Source organism: Lissotriton helveticus, chromosome 9, assembly GCF_964261635.1.
Source record: "Lissotriton helveticus chromosome 9, aLisHel1.1, whole genome shotgun sequence".
Taxonomy (NCBI): Eukaryota; Metazoa; Chordata; class Amphibia; order Caudata; family Salamandridae; genus Lissotriton; species Lissotriton helveticus.
Window position 1 is genome coordinate 784,125,678 of NC_136070.1, and position 16,733 is coordinate 784,142,410.

General features: G+C 44.0%; 1 protein-coding gene across 1 annotated transcript in view; it reads left to right on the forward strand.

Moving 5' to 3' along the window:
• The window catches only part of LOC144782972 (uncharacterized), a 223,392-nt gene that overhangs the window by 41,594 nt on the left and 165,065 nt on the right, over positions 1-16,733 (forward strand). Inside the window, exon 2 of the mRNA XM_078662192.1 lies at positions 10,006-10,169. Coding sequence (XP_078518318.1) covers positions 10,006-10,169 — 164 coding nt within the window. The remainder of the gene's footprint in view (positions 1-10,005; positions 10,170-16,733) is intronic.

Sequence of the window (16,733 nt, forward strand, 5' to 3'; positions counted from 1 at the left end):
GTGCCTTCTCAAAATGTCCTCGAAACGATCTCTGGGAAGGTGACATCTCTGCTTTAAGCACATGCTCTATTGTACCAATATTTGGAGCAATGTTATTTGGGGCACAGCAATGAAAAATAGACCCAAAAAGTTAAATTCCCAGAAGAGGAACAGTGTCCTTTTGGGAGGCATGCTTGGTTGCTGAGCGGAGAGAGGGAGACGGAAGAACATATTATAATTGAGGTTATCCAAGGATGTCGGGATGTTTCCAACAAAGCAGGGAGTAGCACGGCTGAAATGTATGTCAGACAGCCCCCCTTCCTGGGTGTGAGGTGGTCTGCCATGCACGACGAACATAAAGTCTGAAATCTGTCCTCGTTTCTTCATACAACACTGAAGAGCATCCCAGCGTGGCTGCTGGGATCGGAGACAGGGAACGCCTGAAGGCAATGTTCAATGTACATACACAATATGTGCGCAAGGTCACACAACAATAGCATACCGTCAAATCCCCTATTGGCGGTTCTCGCTCGGGGTGAGAAGTATCGTCTCGGGATGGTCTTCAGAGCTAACGACTCTATGCCTCGCGTGGCCCCCAGAGCATCAGGCATTTATTTAATTGCTGTTGAAAATAGATATTTATTAATTTAAAAGTCATGTGAAAGTTTTGTAAAACACCCAGTGTCACCTTCCCGTTAACTTCAGTAAGAAGTGAAGGAACTCCGTTCCTGGTCACTAGTACCTCCGAGTGATGATGTCATTTCCGCTGACCTTTGTATCTGGGCTTCGATGACGTGCACAGCTCACGGTTCGCAAGGCAGGGGGAGCACTGGGTCTTGCATAGTGGGAGGGGAAATAACTATCAAAGGGCGCGTTAAACAGACTCATTGGAAAATCAGAGGTATCTGATGCATTCAGTACTTAATAAACAAGCACTGTGTGTTGGAGCAGCTGTGGCTCACTGGGTGACTTTCAGAACATATGGTGGAACCGTTCTGACTGCTATGAAAACGATCTTGGGACATCTCAGCAGGGCTGTACTGGCTATTTACTCTTTTTTCTCTCTGTGGGCTGGAGTCATTGGAGGCAGATTTTGAAAGCCCAGGGAGACTGCTGGTACCTCTGTCACTTTCCGAGCTCCCTAAGGTTAACAGCAACATGCACAGGGCAATTCACGAGAGAGAAAGATAGGGCACAGCGAATAAGGGGGAGGGGCTGGTTTGAGCATTTTTGGCCGGTCTCTGTATCCCCATCCCCTCAGATGCCACCTCTGTGCAGCTGGGTCATCACAGTCCCTTTTAACAATACCAAACCAAGGTTGGCTGCATATTAGTGATCAACTGTTTGCAGTCAGCCAAACTCATGTTAGATTCATAGTGGAAGACGAGAGGTCTTCAGCCCATCACGCATTGCTATTAGCCACTGTGGCCGGTGTTGTCTAACTAACCACTAAAAATGGTGCTCCCAGACAACTAAACATATTTTGAAACAAAATGGAGTCCTCGTCTATTGTACCTTTCGCAGGGTGTTCAGACTGTCTCCTGTGCGCTGTTGTGGTGAGCTCCGAAATTATACACATAATAGATCTCAATGTTGGTTGCACCATTCCATGGCCATGGGGGCCTTTGGAGTGCGCCTGGTGTATAATGGTGAAATGCTCTGACTGTAGCACTGTAATATTAATGATATGCTTGTAGGACCCAGAAATCTTCGCGATTTATTTTTGGGTGGAAAACTCAACAAAAATGATAGGATAAAAAAAATACACGAGCAGACTGTTATTGGATCTGCTCCTGGTGGCTCGGGCTCTGCACCAACCCTTATGAACTTAGGTCCTGATAAATATACACTTTATCACAGGAACATTGTTTTGACAAAAACAAAACAACGGCGCCTGTTTAGTCATTTGAAAGGAGCGCCATTTTATCAGCTTTAAAACGCATCAAGCATTCATCACCAAGCCCTGTCCCTTATTCTCAACATAGCTCGCCGTGTACATTTTATGAACAGCTTATAAAAACCTGAGAGGAAAATTAATTTACGACATGACCAACAAAAAAGCAATAAAAATAAACATCCTATTCCCGAAATGCACCTGACAGCAGCTCACGCTTGGCAAAAGCCGACGGCGCCATTCCAGAACATTCCCTGGGAATCTTCTCGAGTCCCTTTCAAACACCCACTTTACCGCTGCTCGGCTAAACAACAGCTTTTTAAGTTCCCCAATTCATAAATGTAATTAAATAATTGCATTAGTGCTAATTAACATGAAGCAGCAGATTATTTAGGCGCAAAAAAGCCACTATTCAACTTCTTAATTATTCCTGTTCACACAGCATTTCCTCTTTCTCAGACGCCCTGGGTGCAAATAAAACATCCCATCTGCTCGTAATTAGCACTAAATAATTTCAGACAATGTAGTTTATCGTTTTGACTGCACATTTGATTAAAACAGTGTACAAGCAATATCTCGGCTTATTGGCGGCGTTGGGACGGGCCTGGGAAAAACAAAGCCTAGGTGCAAGCGATGGGGGGGTGGCGGGAGGGAGGGGGCACAGTGCCCAAATCCCAACCTCGCTGCCTCGGTGACAACGACAAGCAAATTAAACCCACCACCTCACGTCGTTGCACCGAAGCGCTGCCTCCTCCGCCCCCCACCACGCTTCCGTAATAGTCCGATTTGCTTAATCCCCAAATTAAAAGCTATTTGGTGCACAGGCCCGGCGTTATTGCTCTCACTGCTCCGAAGAACATTTTCCCTGCCGAGGCCAATTTGAATTGGCATGTGGGTCTGTCCCCCCACCAGCGAGCCTTGATGTGCTGGGAAATAGTTACGTTTTGCCATGAGATAAATAAAAGGCGCAATTGTCTGCCCTGAGCTGCAAACTGCTGCGTGTGCTGCTGAAAAGACGAGGTAACTATGACAGACAACCACACACACAAAAAAAAGGGGGCGGAAACAGCTACTGAATCCCTCCCCTCCAGGACTCCGTGACCTGCCTCCTGGTTGCCATAGCAACGTTTCTGGAAATCGGCTTGCGACACCAGAAGTCAGGTCACGGAGTCCTGAAAAGGAGGGAGTATAGAGGATAAATCATCAAAAGAGGGGCATTGTCCAATGGCAGACCTCCATTTCGCGAGGCCGGCCAATGGCAGAAGGGGCGTGGTTTCATGCCCCTTCTTGTTTACAAGAACTCTCGCCTGCAGCAGCGCATGCGCTGCAACGCAGGCTTCGACCTAAAAACACAATACTTCCTAGTGCTGTTGAATTCACAGCACCGTAATGAAATCCAGAGAGCACTGTAGATACAGCGCTACAACACAAGGCAAAAGTAAACGTTAGAGTGGTTGAAGAGATCCATCTCTCCGTAACCGCTAATACCTGATCCTCAAGACGGAAGGACGGGTCCTGGCACGTCTCCATAAAATAGCTGGCAGGCTGTTACTTAGGCAGGAGTCCTTGGGCACCGCGCTGGAGAAGCCGTAACAATAAAGGGATTGGACGTATTATTAAATTACATTTTTTAGAACAACCCTTTACAACAAATAAACAGGGTATGGTGTTTTTATTTCACCTTTAACTTTCACTGTCATTTTTTTAGCTTACAAAATAGACATTAAATTCGTGTCATAAGAGAAGGACATACATATGCATTCAACAATACATCAAATATTAAATACAAAATCTTTGACATGTAGCAAACACGTGACAAAAAAACATGAACAACAAGAAATGACCAGTCCTTTAGTTGGAGAAGAAAATGTAGCAGTACAGACATATTTATAATTTACATTACTCTGCCCTGCTACAGACAGCTAGTCGATGGTAAAGGTACAACAGGCATACTGCCTTGTTTGCACACTGCGTGGGTCAGTGGGATAGTAATTGTTTCGTCTAGCTGTATTAAATGGAGAAGCTGGCAATCACTCGACAAAAGAGGGTTAGACTCCGGCAGGAATCCTTGAGCACCACCCTTGAGCACCACGCTGGGAGCCCAGCAGCTACGTAACACGCGAAGGGCAGGAATCAGGATACCGGTAGTAGTTTGTCAAGCCCCGACATCAAGTAAGGAGGGGCTTATATACGGAATGACAATGGCAGGATTGTTCCCACCCTTACATGTAGTTCAGCATCCCAATGGCTTGTGGGATGTGTAGTCTTCCAGTGGTTTCAGGGAAAAGGTTTTATTGGGCAACAGTCTCGCTCCAGTCACTGCACTATAGGGTACAAGGGAATATGCTCTATGTGTGTATGTGGCAAACCCTTTCTTCCTTAGCTTTCGCTGCAGAACCTTGACAAATGGTGTACTACATGCAAACACACACACTGCTAGCACACACTTTGCCAGCCGTGCATGCACTGCACAACACTTCACCCATCATGTATTGTACTTCTCGCAAGCATACATACATCCAGCACATACTTTCACTGTGCACACACTGCACATCGCAACATGTCTCATGTAATGAATTCCTTCCCGGTATACATACACCCAGTCCACGCAATCACCATTCACACACTGCACGGTACTGCTCTATCCCTGTACTGTACCCTTTCCAGGCACACATACATATAGTGCAGAGTCATCACTCCTGCAATGCGCAGCACTTTATATCTAAGGGATGTAGGCCAAGGGTGAGTTAAGCACACAGCAGCGGAACTTTATAAAGGTGAGTGAGCCTGTAGGGCTCATACCAGTAATACAGGTGGAAACAGGCCTGTTCACTCCTCCTACAGTATGTTGCCACCACTGTGCATATGGCTTAACTCTTGGTCAAGGCAGTAGCTCTCCACCACAATGAGGTAGCAGTTTGAGAAATCCTCCCAGTCCAACAAGATCGCAATCCATGAGAAAGGCCTATGTGATGGTGCACACACATGATCTGTGTTTGCCGATGACAACAAAAATCTGCATTAGGGATCTAAACAACAGAACAGTTGGGCCCTCAGGGCAGGGGTACATGTTCATAACCATGCAGAGGACTTTTCCAAACCAACTCTGGCTGCATTCAGTTTAGCACCTCACTTTTTCCCAGCTCCTTGCACATCTCGACTCCTGCAACATGTTTTGTTGCTTAGGTTCCACAAGCATCTCCCTCTGCCAAGCACTTCTGCAACTCCTCACACTCTCCGAACATTTGCGGAATCCCTATGCTGTCTTCACCACATTTGCACATCTGGTCCATTTTAAAACACCCACTGAATAATTTTCAGCAAACCTTAGCCAACATCATCTGAATTACTCTGTTTAGCACCTAACTGTTTGATTTGCTGCAGCTTCCCTCACGCTGATCCTATTAGGTACCCAACTTCTGATCCCTTGCAATATATTACACTGCCAGAAAAACTCTTTCATTAACCTTCACCGTTCCAGCCTTCTTCAGTATTCCTGTCCAGCATCCCCAAGTAAACCGCACAGACTGCTCTCCACTTCAATACCCACCGTCCTGGTTAGACAACAGGATGTGGGAGCACACCGCTGAACTCTCAGGCAAGGTTCGCCCCTGGCATTCTGGGAAATGCAGTCTCTTGTAGCTCGCTCCGGAATTTGAGTATTTCGCCAAGGATGGCGCAGATAGTGCTTATCTCTATTTAAAAAAAAATCTTTTTATTAGCAGAATAAATGTGAGCAGTTATGATAGACTGAACATAATTGTAGAATTCACATTGCGCAGTGTTCACATAATAGTCATATCTGGTCAGTAATTAACCGTTTCCATTTTTATACGTTCAAAAACATTCCCAACAAAACCCCCCCGCCCTCTCCCTCCCTCCCCTGGCACTTACATGAGTCACATTAGGCATTTGTGGTTCCTGGCCCACTCTACTACAAGCAGTTTACTGTTGGTATCCTGTCGCAACCTTACAGAGGACTATATATAGTTATATGTGTATATTGAGCCCGTTCTGTGCACCCGGATCTATACACAACGTTTGTAGTATGTGCTGGCCATAATCAGAGAGATGTTGATAACGCTAGACATTGAGGCTCTGTATACGAGCGTAGAGCATTCCACTGGACTAAAGGCTCTTGAATACTTTTTGAGCACCAGACCGGCAGATTGTTACAATCACAATAAAATGCTGATAGAGTTAGTGTTGTGGAGCCTGCACCATAACTATTTCATGTTTGGCAAGGATATTTATCTGCAAAAGAGGGGTGTGGCCATGGGGGCCTGCTTTTCCCCTAGCTACGCGTGCTTGCACGTGGGCTATTGGGAGAGGCAGGTCCTCATGGGTGAACACCATGACACAGTTTCAGAACATGTGCAAATGTGGGCACGTTTCATAGATGATGTGTTTTTGATTTGGAGGGGGGATGAAGCCAGTGCCATGAACTTTGTGGAAAAACTCAACATCAATTAGTTTAATTTAAAGTTCACCCATCATATCAGCAAAAACTCAGTGGACTTTTTGGATGTTAGGGTTTTCCCTAGATTGGGCAAGTTGGCAACCACCCTTTACAGAAAGGATACCGCGGGTAATTCCACCCTGCACGCTAGCAGTGCTCACCCGCGTCACATAATTGAGAATATCCCTTACGGGGAATTGCTCCGCTTAAAAAGAATTTGCAGTAGTGTGGAGGAATTGGAAAAATGCACAGTGGAAGCCATCACTAGATTTAAAGCTAGAGGGTACCATGATGCAACCCTCAAAAGGGCAGTCAGTAAAATGAAGCAAAGATCTAGGGACTCCCTATTAGAGCAGAATAGTGTGATCACTAGGAACAGCGAAGACCCTGAAAATTCAGCTATCAGGTTCATAACACCGTACAGTTGCCAAAATAGAAAGATTAGATCTATTCTAACAAAAAGTTGGCCTATTCTCCAAACTGACGGTGTTCTAGCTACCGAACTCCATGACAATCCCAAAATTACGTTTAGGAGGGGACCCTCCTTACGTAGTCATGTCTCCAATTCCTTCCCTGAGCTACTAAAGAAAAAATCCTGGTTTCCGCAACGACTTGGGTTCTTCAAGTGCTCAAGTTGCCGGGCGTGTAAATTCGGTGTTAACACCAGCACCTACATGACCCCATTCAGTCCGGTGCCATTGCAGATTAAGGGCAATTACAATTGCAGGACAGAGTATGCTGTTTATGTCCTGGCGTGCACATGCAACCTGAGGTACGTTGGCAGTACTCGGCTTGCAGTGCACGCCAGGATATTACAGCATCTTCGGGCAATTGTAAACAATGATAACTCTTACCCAGTGGCGAGGCACTTCAGGAGTGTGCATAACAACAACTTGGAGTGCTTCAGTTACTTTGTGTTGACATCTGTCCCTCAATCGCGCAGGGGAGGGGACAGAGATAAAATGCTGTGTCAACTAGAGACCAAAATGATACTTGAGCTGGATACCAAGGTGCCGAACGGGCTTAACACCACAGAAGATTTATATCATTTTGTATAGGGTTGACTTACTAAAAAAATTTCTTTCATGTATAGTAAATTTTTTCACCCTAGCCCTCACCCACTGAACTGTAACATTATCAACCATTGAGACCGCTTCTATATTGAAACATTTGCTGTTTTATATTTTCCGTTATTCACCCTTATTTTCATTGACCTGTAGAGAATATAGATAGTGATTGATTTAGCAGTCTACATAATCAGTTTTGCACTCGTTATCATAGGTGTTAGGGGCACATCTAGTTCATAAAGAAATATTTACTAGACGTAGGCTCTATATCTGAGAACAGAGGGGTTGCCATCATTAGTAGATGTCCCCGAAGTGTAAATCACTAGCCAATAAGAGGGGCTGCCATCAATTTTAGATGTCCCCGCAGGATTGTAAATAATATATATGGCTTCAACAGTACAGTATGTATTAGCATCTTTTGCACAGAATGTTATGTTTACATTGCGTAGGATTGCACATCAACATAGGACAAGGTTTTAGAATAACAATTCATTTTGTATTTAAAATGTTTTTAAGTATTATACTTTTAAACTAAATTGTCTTTTTGCACTGAATATGATGTTTAAAAACTCTGATTATTTACACTAGATGTTCAGTGATAGTGTTATACTGTGTTGACCATATTTAAGCATTTATGCAGAAACAATCCCGCCATTTTTTATGAATTGATTCAGTTATCAACTTGTATTTGTGTGATATTAACATTGCATTTGGCTATCACTCACCCCTATACTCTGATGTGCCATTGAAACGTAGTAGTATTTTTTCTATGTCGAATTTAATCACATGGTGTGCACTAGCATTTTAAAAATTCAGGCATGATGGGTAAACATTTGACTGTGATCAAGGGCATCCGCCCGAAACACGTCAGTTCACTTTGCTGCTCAGTTTGCCTTATTAAAATCTCCTTTGCCTCATACTGGATTCGTTTGGTCATCTGTTTCATCCTGGGGACCTGGGGCTGCAGTCTGGCTGTTGTTGTGCATAGATATATATATATATATATATACATATATATTACCTACTGGCGGCCGCCAAAAAAGGCCATACTTCAATAAATGGCATCCATTGGTGGTATCAACCACAGTCTGCCCCACCGTCTGCTGCACCGTCTGCTGAAAGAACACAATCATATAATTATTTCATTTTAGTTTAAACATAACCCTATATAACTAAAACCCACAATTGTGTATCACACAAAGACACCAGTGTCAGTACCAAGTCCCAATGAAATCTCTTTGAATCTAAGTGAGATTAAAGACGATCTGGTCAAGTTCAAGATTAATAAACTGAAAAAAGACCTAGACAGATTCTCCTTAGAAAAGGTTTATCCGTACACAGCTGACGGGTACCAGACATCTATTAACAAGAAGAAAAGTTTTCTTTTTGTGAGTTTGACTATAAGGGAGCAAGTCCGTAGATGAGATTACTCCACAGTTTACCCTCATAGTGAAAGTATAATACATTTAAACACACATAATGTCAAGTGTACACATAATTGAGAGGATCTTCACTATAAACCTCTGTAGAAACTCTGATGAGGATGTCAGTCATAGCGTGACTGTCTCTTAAAAATACAATAACAATGTTGTTAGACTGTTATCGGCCCGCCCAGTTAATAACCTCAACACAGAACCCCTAAAATAGAAATTCTTCAAAAATACTCTCCATGGGACACCAAGAGCACTAAAAGTTGGGCAAACCCTCAGAAATAATTATAGACAACCAAATAGATTTTTTGCAAGTCTCTTAAACCAAACATAAGATCAGCATTGTTTTACAGGCATGTTTGACTCCAGTCACTCAAAAGAGAGAGCGTCTCACTTAGTGGAAGAGAGTGAACCCTGAATAGTTACTCAGTCTGACCACCTCTCAGTAGGAGCAATGTTTAGCTTACTAAGAACCAATCTCAATGGAAGTAATTTTTTCACTGGGAACAAGTCAACTTTCTTTCCCCGCTCACAGTCTGACCCAACTCCCTCAAGCTATCATCCTGCCTAGTGACTGGTAGTTCCAAGGGCCCTGGCATGAACGCAGCACTGAAAATGTGATGCGGTTCCATGAGGCAAGCGGCAGAGTGAATGAAGAAAATGGTTACCATGGGCAGGGTAGAACTGGGACAGGAAATAGGTCTAAGCACTAAAATAAAAGTGTCACCCATTAGTGAATTAGAAAGCAAAAAAATTGGCCAATGTTTGCAAATTGGGCAGCTTATAACTTTTAAAAGTGTGGAAGATTGCATGTATTTGAGCTTGCTGCCGGTAACGTTTGTTTTAACATCAAGGAAATCAACAGTAAAAACCGGCCCAGCAGACCATAAAACAGGCCCTTAAACTGTCCTATCAGAGCAGGCCATAAGTCACTGCCTGATTGCCCTATAGGCCAGCTGCTAGGAGGCCCTGGGATTCCTGCCACCTAAAACATCACTGAAAGCACTGATAACTCAATTAGGGTCACCTCACAGATATATTTCGCTTGACGAGACTGCCCAAATGCCCCCCGCCCTGCCCCCAAGAAGGCTGCCGGTTTGGGCCCATGTTACATCTTGGGTGGGTGGGGGAAGATCAAGAAGAATCTCACTTATCTTTCCTTTCCATTTGTTTCAGAAATGAAGAGAGAGGGAGGCCCTCGCAGAACTTCCAGAAGCCCGAGGGTTCCCTTCTCATCCTTTCAACTCAGCGTCCTGGAGGGGAGCTTCCGGCAGACACGATACCTGAGCACCAGTCAGGTGCGAGAGATCTCCACAGAGTTGGAACTGACAGAAAATAGGGTGAGAAAGGAAGCATAAGTGAATACTTTGACATCTTAGGCAGCCACTTCCTCAGGTGATGGGTGCCCTATTAATTTAAAAAAAATTGAAAAAACAATGGTATGCACTTCCTAATTGGGGGGAGGAGGGAAATCCAGGTGTCCAGAGTGGAAGGAAAAATAGGGGGATTGCTCCTTTAAGAGCAAGTGCCCTCACACACCCCAAGGGGTGTCATTTTTCATCATAGGGCAGCTTCTTGTTGGGCCGGCGCTCCAATGCCTAACAGGCCCCCAAGGGGGCTCTTTGCCGGAGGTCTTTTCTTTTTGTCGATGTGTCGATGTGCAAAGGAGAGGGTGGAGGGGCGTGTGTTTAGAAGAGGTATGAGTAGAGGGGGAGAAAAAAGGTGTGTGTGAGATAAAAATAGCTACAGGAATCCCAAATTCATTTATTCATTCATTTATTAGCTAGGTGCTATTTGATTTGATTTGATTTAATAGTGGGATTTTTATAGCGCACAAATGCCCCGAGGCGTCTAGGCGCTGTGCGGAGGAGTCTGCCGGTTCGTAAGATATAAGGTGGACTTAATTAGAGAATAGACAGGTTTTTAGCGATTTACTAAAAGAGAGTAATGTTGGGCTATTTTTGATCTCTATCAGAAGAGAGTTCCAAAGTTTCACTGGGCCCTGTATAAAGCTCCTTCCTCCCCAGCAAGCTTTCTTGTATGTAGGAGTCTGATGAGTTTATATTGTGCTGAGCGTAGATTTCGGGTTGGCTGGTACCAGATGAGATTTTGTTTCAGGAACGTGGGGCCGGTTCTGTGCAGAGCTTTGTACGCTATGCAAAGTGTCTTCTTATTTACGGGGAGCCAGTGGAGCTTTCTTAGGCCTTGTGATATAGACTGGAATTTGGGTATATCCAGCAGCAGTCTGGCGGCTGCATTCTGTGCCCGCTGGAGTTTGAGCATGTATTGTTTTTGTAGTCCTACGTATAATGCGTTTCCATAATCAAGCCTAGCCATGGCTAGAGCCGTTACAAGAGTTTTTACCGCATCACGAGGGATGAAGGTGCACACTTTCCTGAATAACTTTAGTGTTAGGAAGACCAAAGAGGAAACCTTGCTGACTTGATGTTGAAAGGTAAGTCTATCATCAAACATGACGCCAAGGTTTCTCACCTTGCGGACTGGGGCCGGAAGTATTCCCATCCCGGGAGGCCACCAGTTCTTTGCCCAGAAAGAGGTATCAGATCCTAGCAGAAGAACCTCGATTTTGCTTCTGTTAAGCTTAAGGCAGTTTGTAGTCATCCATTGGTCGACGTGCGACATACATCGGCTAAAACTTTCTGCGGTTTCCTCCGAGTTGTTAGAAATGGACACTACTATTTGAGTGTCAGTCAGTCATAAAACTTTTATGCGGTTACATCTTAGCGAAACCATAAAAAGTACAAAGATAAAACACTACAATAGAATATAAAAAAAATCATGATGTCAAAATACAATTAAAAGCAAATGTCATTTAAATCCATTGCTAACAGTAATTCATTGGCTAACTAAACAAGAAAATGGAGTAAACTGGATCACTCAGCAATTACAGCGAATTTTTAAACATGATTTAAGAAAACAAGCTACGCACTTAGCAGTGTATTGTGAATCCAAAAACTGGAGGGCCAGATAAGCGGGCCGACATGTTCTCAGGCCCATTTTTCGCAATAAGGGAATAATCCAGCGCTTGCGAGAGAGCTCATAGTATCTACAGAATAATATTACGTGCATCGTAGACTGGGATGATATGCCGTCACAAGGGCATTTCGTTGGATTGAGTGACCAGTCCTGCTCTTTTTGGAATGTAACTAGGCGAAAGAAAGAATTAAATCGAAACCTAGTAAGTACATATTTTTCGTAATTAGTTAGATGGAATGTTAAATATGGTTGAATACCCAAAGCAGTCTGGACTGATAGGATCTGTACGTTTGAGGGTTTGCTTATTTCTTGAGAAAGACGTAGTTCCCTAAGATGAGTGAAGCATAATTTTTTCATGTCTTTCCTGGTGATGTCTGTCATCATGGTAGGTTCTAAAAAGTAAGAAGTACAGTCCAAGTCCTTGAGGAAATTGGACACGTACAGAAGCCATGGGATTTTACTCCAGTTTGCCAGGGCCAAACAATCAGTTATCAGTGAGCGGGTTAAATGGCATTGTGTTTTGGTCCAAATACGGTGCCACAGCAAAATCGGCTGGCATCTAATATTATCTATCAAATAATCAATACCCAGCTCGATGTGGCAACCGTATGTTGGAGCACTTTGAGGTACTGCCAATAAGTATTTGAGAAACCCGTTCTCAACGGTTTGAAGGGTATCGATGGGAGCGTAACCCCAAACCCCTGCACCGTAGGTTGCTACGCTGTGACACTTTGCTTGATAGATTTTTAGCAACTCCATTGGAGCAGGCTTACCCAGTTTTCTCGAAAAGGAAACTAGAGCTGAGGTCGCTCTCTGAAAAAGTAGCTTTTTACTAACCAGGGCTTGTTTCCAAGATAATCTATCGTCCACTAAAATTCCTAGGTAGGGATATTCCCTGGTGCGTTCCAACCTAACTTTATCGATAAAAACTGGTTTAGGTCTCTTCGCCCTGGGACCGATATGCATAACATAGGTTTTATTTTTATTCACTTTTAGGCCTAAAGAGAGCATAAATTGACAGTATTTATTTAGCTGTCTTTGTAGCTGATTTAAGGTTCTGGCTAGAATTACGGAATCGTCCGCGTATAGTAACGCGGGAATAGGGCGATGATTGATGGATGGAAGATCCTGGCTCCCTTCAAGCATGGCCACTTCCAGCCCGTTAGTATATAGATTAAATAAGAAGGGAGCCAGGACACAGCCCTGTCTAATGCCTTTATTAACGGCAAATGATGGAGATAGTTCACCGCCAATCCCGTATCTAACGCAAGCAGTCGCGTCTGAGTAAAGTTCACGAAGGAATTGGATAAGAGGTGGATCAACCCCTAGTTCACCGAGAATAGACCACAGCCTAGAGTGAATGACACAGTCAAACACTGCGCTGAGGTCTACATAGACTAAATACAGGTTGCCACTTTTAGCCACCGCATATTTACCGATCAAAAGGGCTAGATTCAATGCCTGCTCCACAGTACCAAGTCCCTCCTGGAAACCATATTGGAGATCGGTCAAGATGTTATCCGTAGACGCCCAATCCTGGAGACGTTCTAAGATCAGCCGACCAGCGACTTTCCCCAAGGAGTCCAGGAGGGAGATGGGCCTGTAACAAGCTGGGTTGTTACGTTCGCCCTTCTTGAAAATTGGGAGCAGGATGGAAGTGGACCAGGAGTCTATTAGACCAATTTTTGTGACTGCTGCCATAACCTGAGTAACGAGAGGTGACCAGAGTTCCGGGCTGTGTGCAAAGATATCTAGTGGAACTCCATCCGGGCCGGGGGCCTTACCGGTTTTGGAGGATGACAGCGCGTTAATGACCTCCTTATGATCGAAGAGAAAGTCAATAGGAAATATCTGGTCCCCGGAACGGTCACCTGCCACGTGAACCTCGTTATCAGTATCCTCGGGGGGACCACCAAATATCTTTGAAAAGTGGGCTACTCACTCATCAGCCGTCACTGCAATATCGAGATGCTGTGAGGATGAAGCGTCTACCAAGAAAGGTGATCTTACCGTATGCCAGAACAGGGAACTGTCTTTGGATAGACAGCTCTCATGTAATTGGGCCCACAAGTTCTGCTTGATTTCATTCCTGCGGTTAAGCTGTGCTAATTTGTAAACCTTTCTTAGTTTAGTGATTTCGGCTCGGTCTCTAACTGGGTCGTGGAGAGCTGTTTTTAAATCGGTAAGGGCTTTACGGCATTTTGAGTTAAACCATCCTTTGATTCCTGATTTTCTGAACTTTTGATTACAAGACAGCTCCTCCCGTATGATTCTAATAGTTTCCAAAAAGCTGGTTATGATCAGCTGGGGTGAGGAGTCTATGCTAAAAAATTATTCATCCATGGAAGGGCTCTGGATACCACTTTACTAGTAGTTGCTGCTGGGTCAATTTTAGACCATTTTACAGAAAAGCCGTTTACTTTGTCTATAGACAACGATTGTTGGTTCAGTAAACTTGGCCTGGTTAATTGAGATGTAATATTTTTTATTGACAGGGTAACACTGTTAGGAAAATGGTCACTGCTAATGTCTGAGCCTGTTTTAAAAGTTACCAGTTGACCTTTTATAATCTGGGAGCATAGAATATAATCAATGACGCTTGACAGACCCCTATCATGGAACGTTGGCAAGAAATCAACGGGGGGATCTACAAGATCATGCGCAAAGTCCATCTCTAATGAAAATAGACACTCATTTAGGCAGTTACCTAACTTCGTATGCGTAAAGTGTGTCAGGGAACATCCATTTTCATCCTGCAGACCACAGGTGCCATTCTTGTAATTATTACATAATGAAATATTAAAATCCCCCCCCCAAATCACATAGGAGGTAGAGGAAATGTACTTATTCCGCTGTTTGTTTAAAAAAGATGTAATTTCAGTTAAAATTTTAGCACATTCAGTTGACTGAAGGTTATTATAAAAGTTAACCAGGAAATAAGTCATGCATTTATTAAATGAAGCCCTTAAGATTTGAAAATTGTCGCCAGACAGAAGAACAAATATGTCCATAGGTGGTAAATTGTTTGCGGTGTACACAGCGAGACCTCCCTTAGGTCTGCCGAAAGTTCTAGAACTAGCTGGGATGTAATATGTTTTATAACCTAGGAGGTGTATAGGCTCAATGGCCCAGGTTTCCTGCAAGCATACTATCTGGTGTACACTAACTGTATCTATCCATGCTTTGAGATTTGTTTTGGAGCGGAGACCGGCAACGTTCCAAAATAGAACAGAAAGGGTTAGGTTGGAGTTTGACGAGTCGTTAGTTTTAAAGGGTTCATCAGGAATTATAGAACTATCATGGACCAAACCTGCTTCTGAAGATCTTGGGATGGCCACCTCCCCCACACTACCAGGTGTCTCATTCTTAGCAGCTAAAGTCTCTGATAAGTCAGCAGTTATTTCTGATGGAGGAATTGGGTGTTATTATTTTTAATTCCATTATCCTGTCGGGGATTACAGAGGTTGGGGAGGATCTCGGGGAGCTAAAAGATGGTTGTGGAGATTTGGACCCAAAAAATATTGGGCCCGGGCTGCCCTGACCAGTACGCGATGGTGGTCAATCCACCATTTCTAAGCAGTTAAATCTATTTGCGACTGGTATGCCTCTCCAACCTACAGGAGGAGCAATGTCTCTACCTCCGATTCCAGACCAGTCGACCCATTCCCTTCTCCTATCCCAGTTTCCTACTTGGGTCCAGTTCCATTCTGGGCCTTCATTATAACGGGGTGTTGGAGGATAGAAGAAGGAGAGTCTTTTTGTGTCCATCCCATCATTCGTTTCCGGCATGCCCCAGGAACAAATGGGCTTGACTGTGTATGGGTCATCAAAATTGACTATAACACAGTCCCACTGGGATTGTTTTCGACTCCTTACCTATCCAGGGGACCCTGCGGACCGTTGAGACTCTGCTAACAAGGTGCGGTGGCAACGGTCTGTTGTTAGATAACCAGTACAGCACCTTGTTTGTCAAAGACCAACCTGGTTCCTCCACGTTGGGACTCAGCTCGGGGACCCCAGTCATAATTATCACATAAGGGCTTGCTTCTGGTGGTAAGTGTATTGGTTGCCCACGCCTCCCCCTATTCCTATTGTTAGTATGTTGTGCCCCTGATGGTTTAGCTGGGACAGACTTCAGTGTAATGGGGGGGACTGGAGTTTTTATTGTCTCTGGGACCTTCTTTGCCACTACAGGAGGGGGCTTCAATTTTGCAATTGTCGCTTCAGTAGCGACTTTTGTGGCTTGCACCCCTACCTTAGAGGTTTTGCTGTTCACTTTCTGCCCCCCCTGTTTGCGCCAGCCCCTCCCCCTTCGGATTATTAGAGGTTGCGTTCAGAGCAGCTATCTGCTTTTCGATCTTTATGAGGCTCATTTCAATGGGTATCACTTACAACGAAACTTTTACAACGCACTACCATTACAACGCGGTCATTACAACGCAAACTATTACAACGCATTGTGCTGGGGGGCGCTCTAGGATAGGGAATAGGTTAATTTACTATCCAATAACCTTCCCTAGTGTCCACGGGGACTGGAGTTGGAATAGTAAATTAAACTATTCACTATCCAACACCCAAAAGCGCTATGCGTTGTAATGGTATGCGATGTAAAAAACGCGTCGTAAAGGCATGCGATGTAAAAGCATGCGTTGTAACGTCATACATCCATTTCAATGGGTTGCATGTAAGTTTTAACTAGTTCACCTAATCTAATTAGTAATTGATTATTTACCCCACAAACTTTGCAGCCTCCTCCTGTGTTACTAGTTACACAGAGGTTCGCTGTGTTCATAGAGAGATTTATTATTTCGGTTGGTATAGTAGTTAACTCTCTCTGGATTGAACTATCTTGTCCTGTTGCCTGATTGGGGGATGGTTCTTTATGGTGAATGTGTTTCTTAATTTCT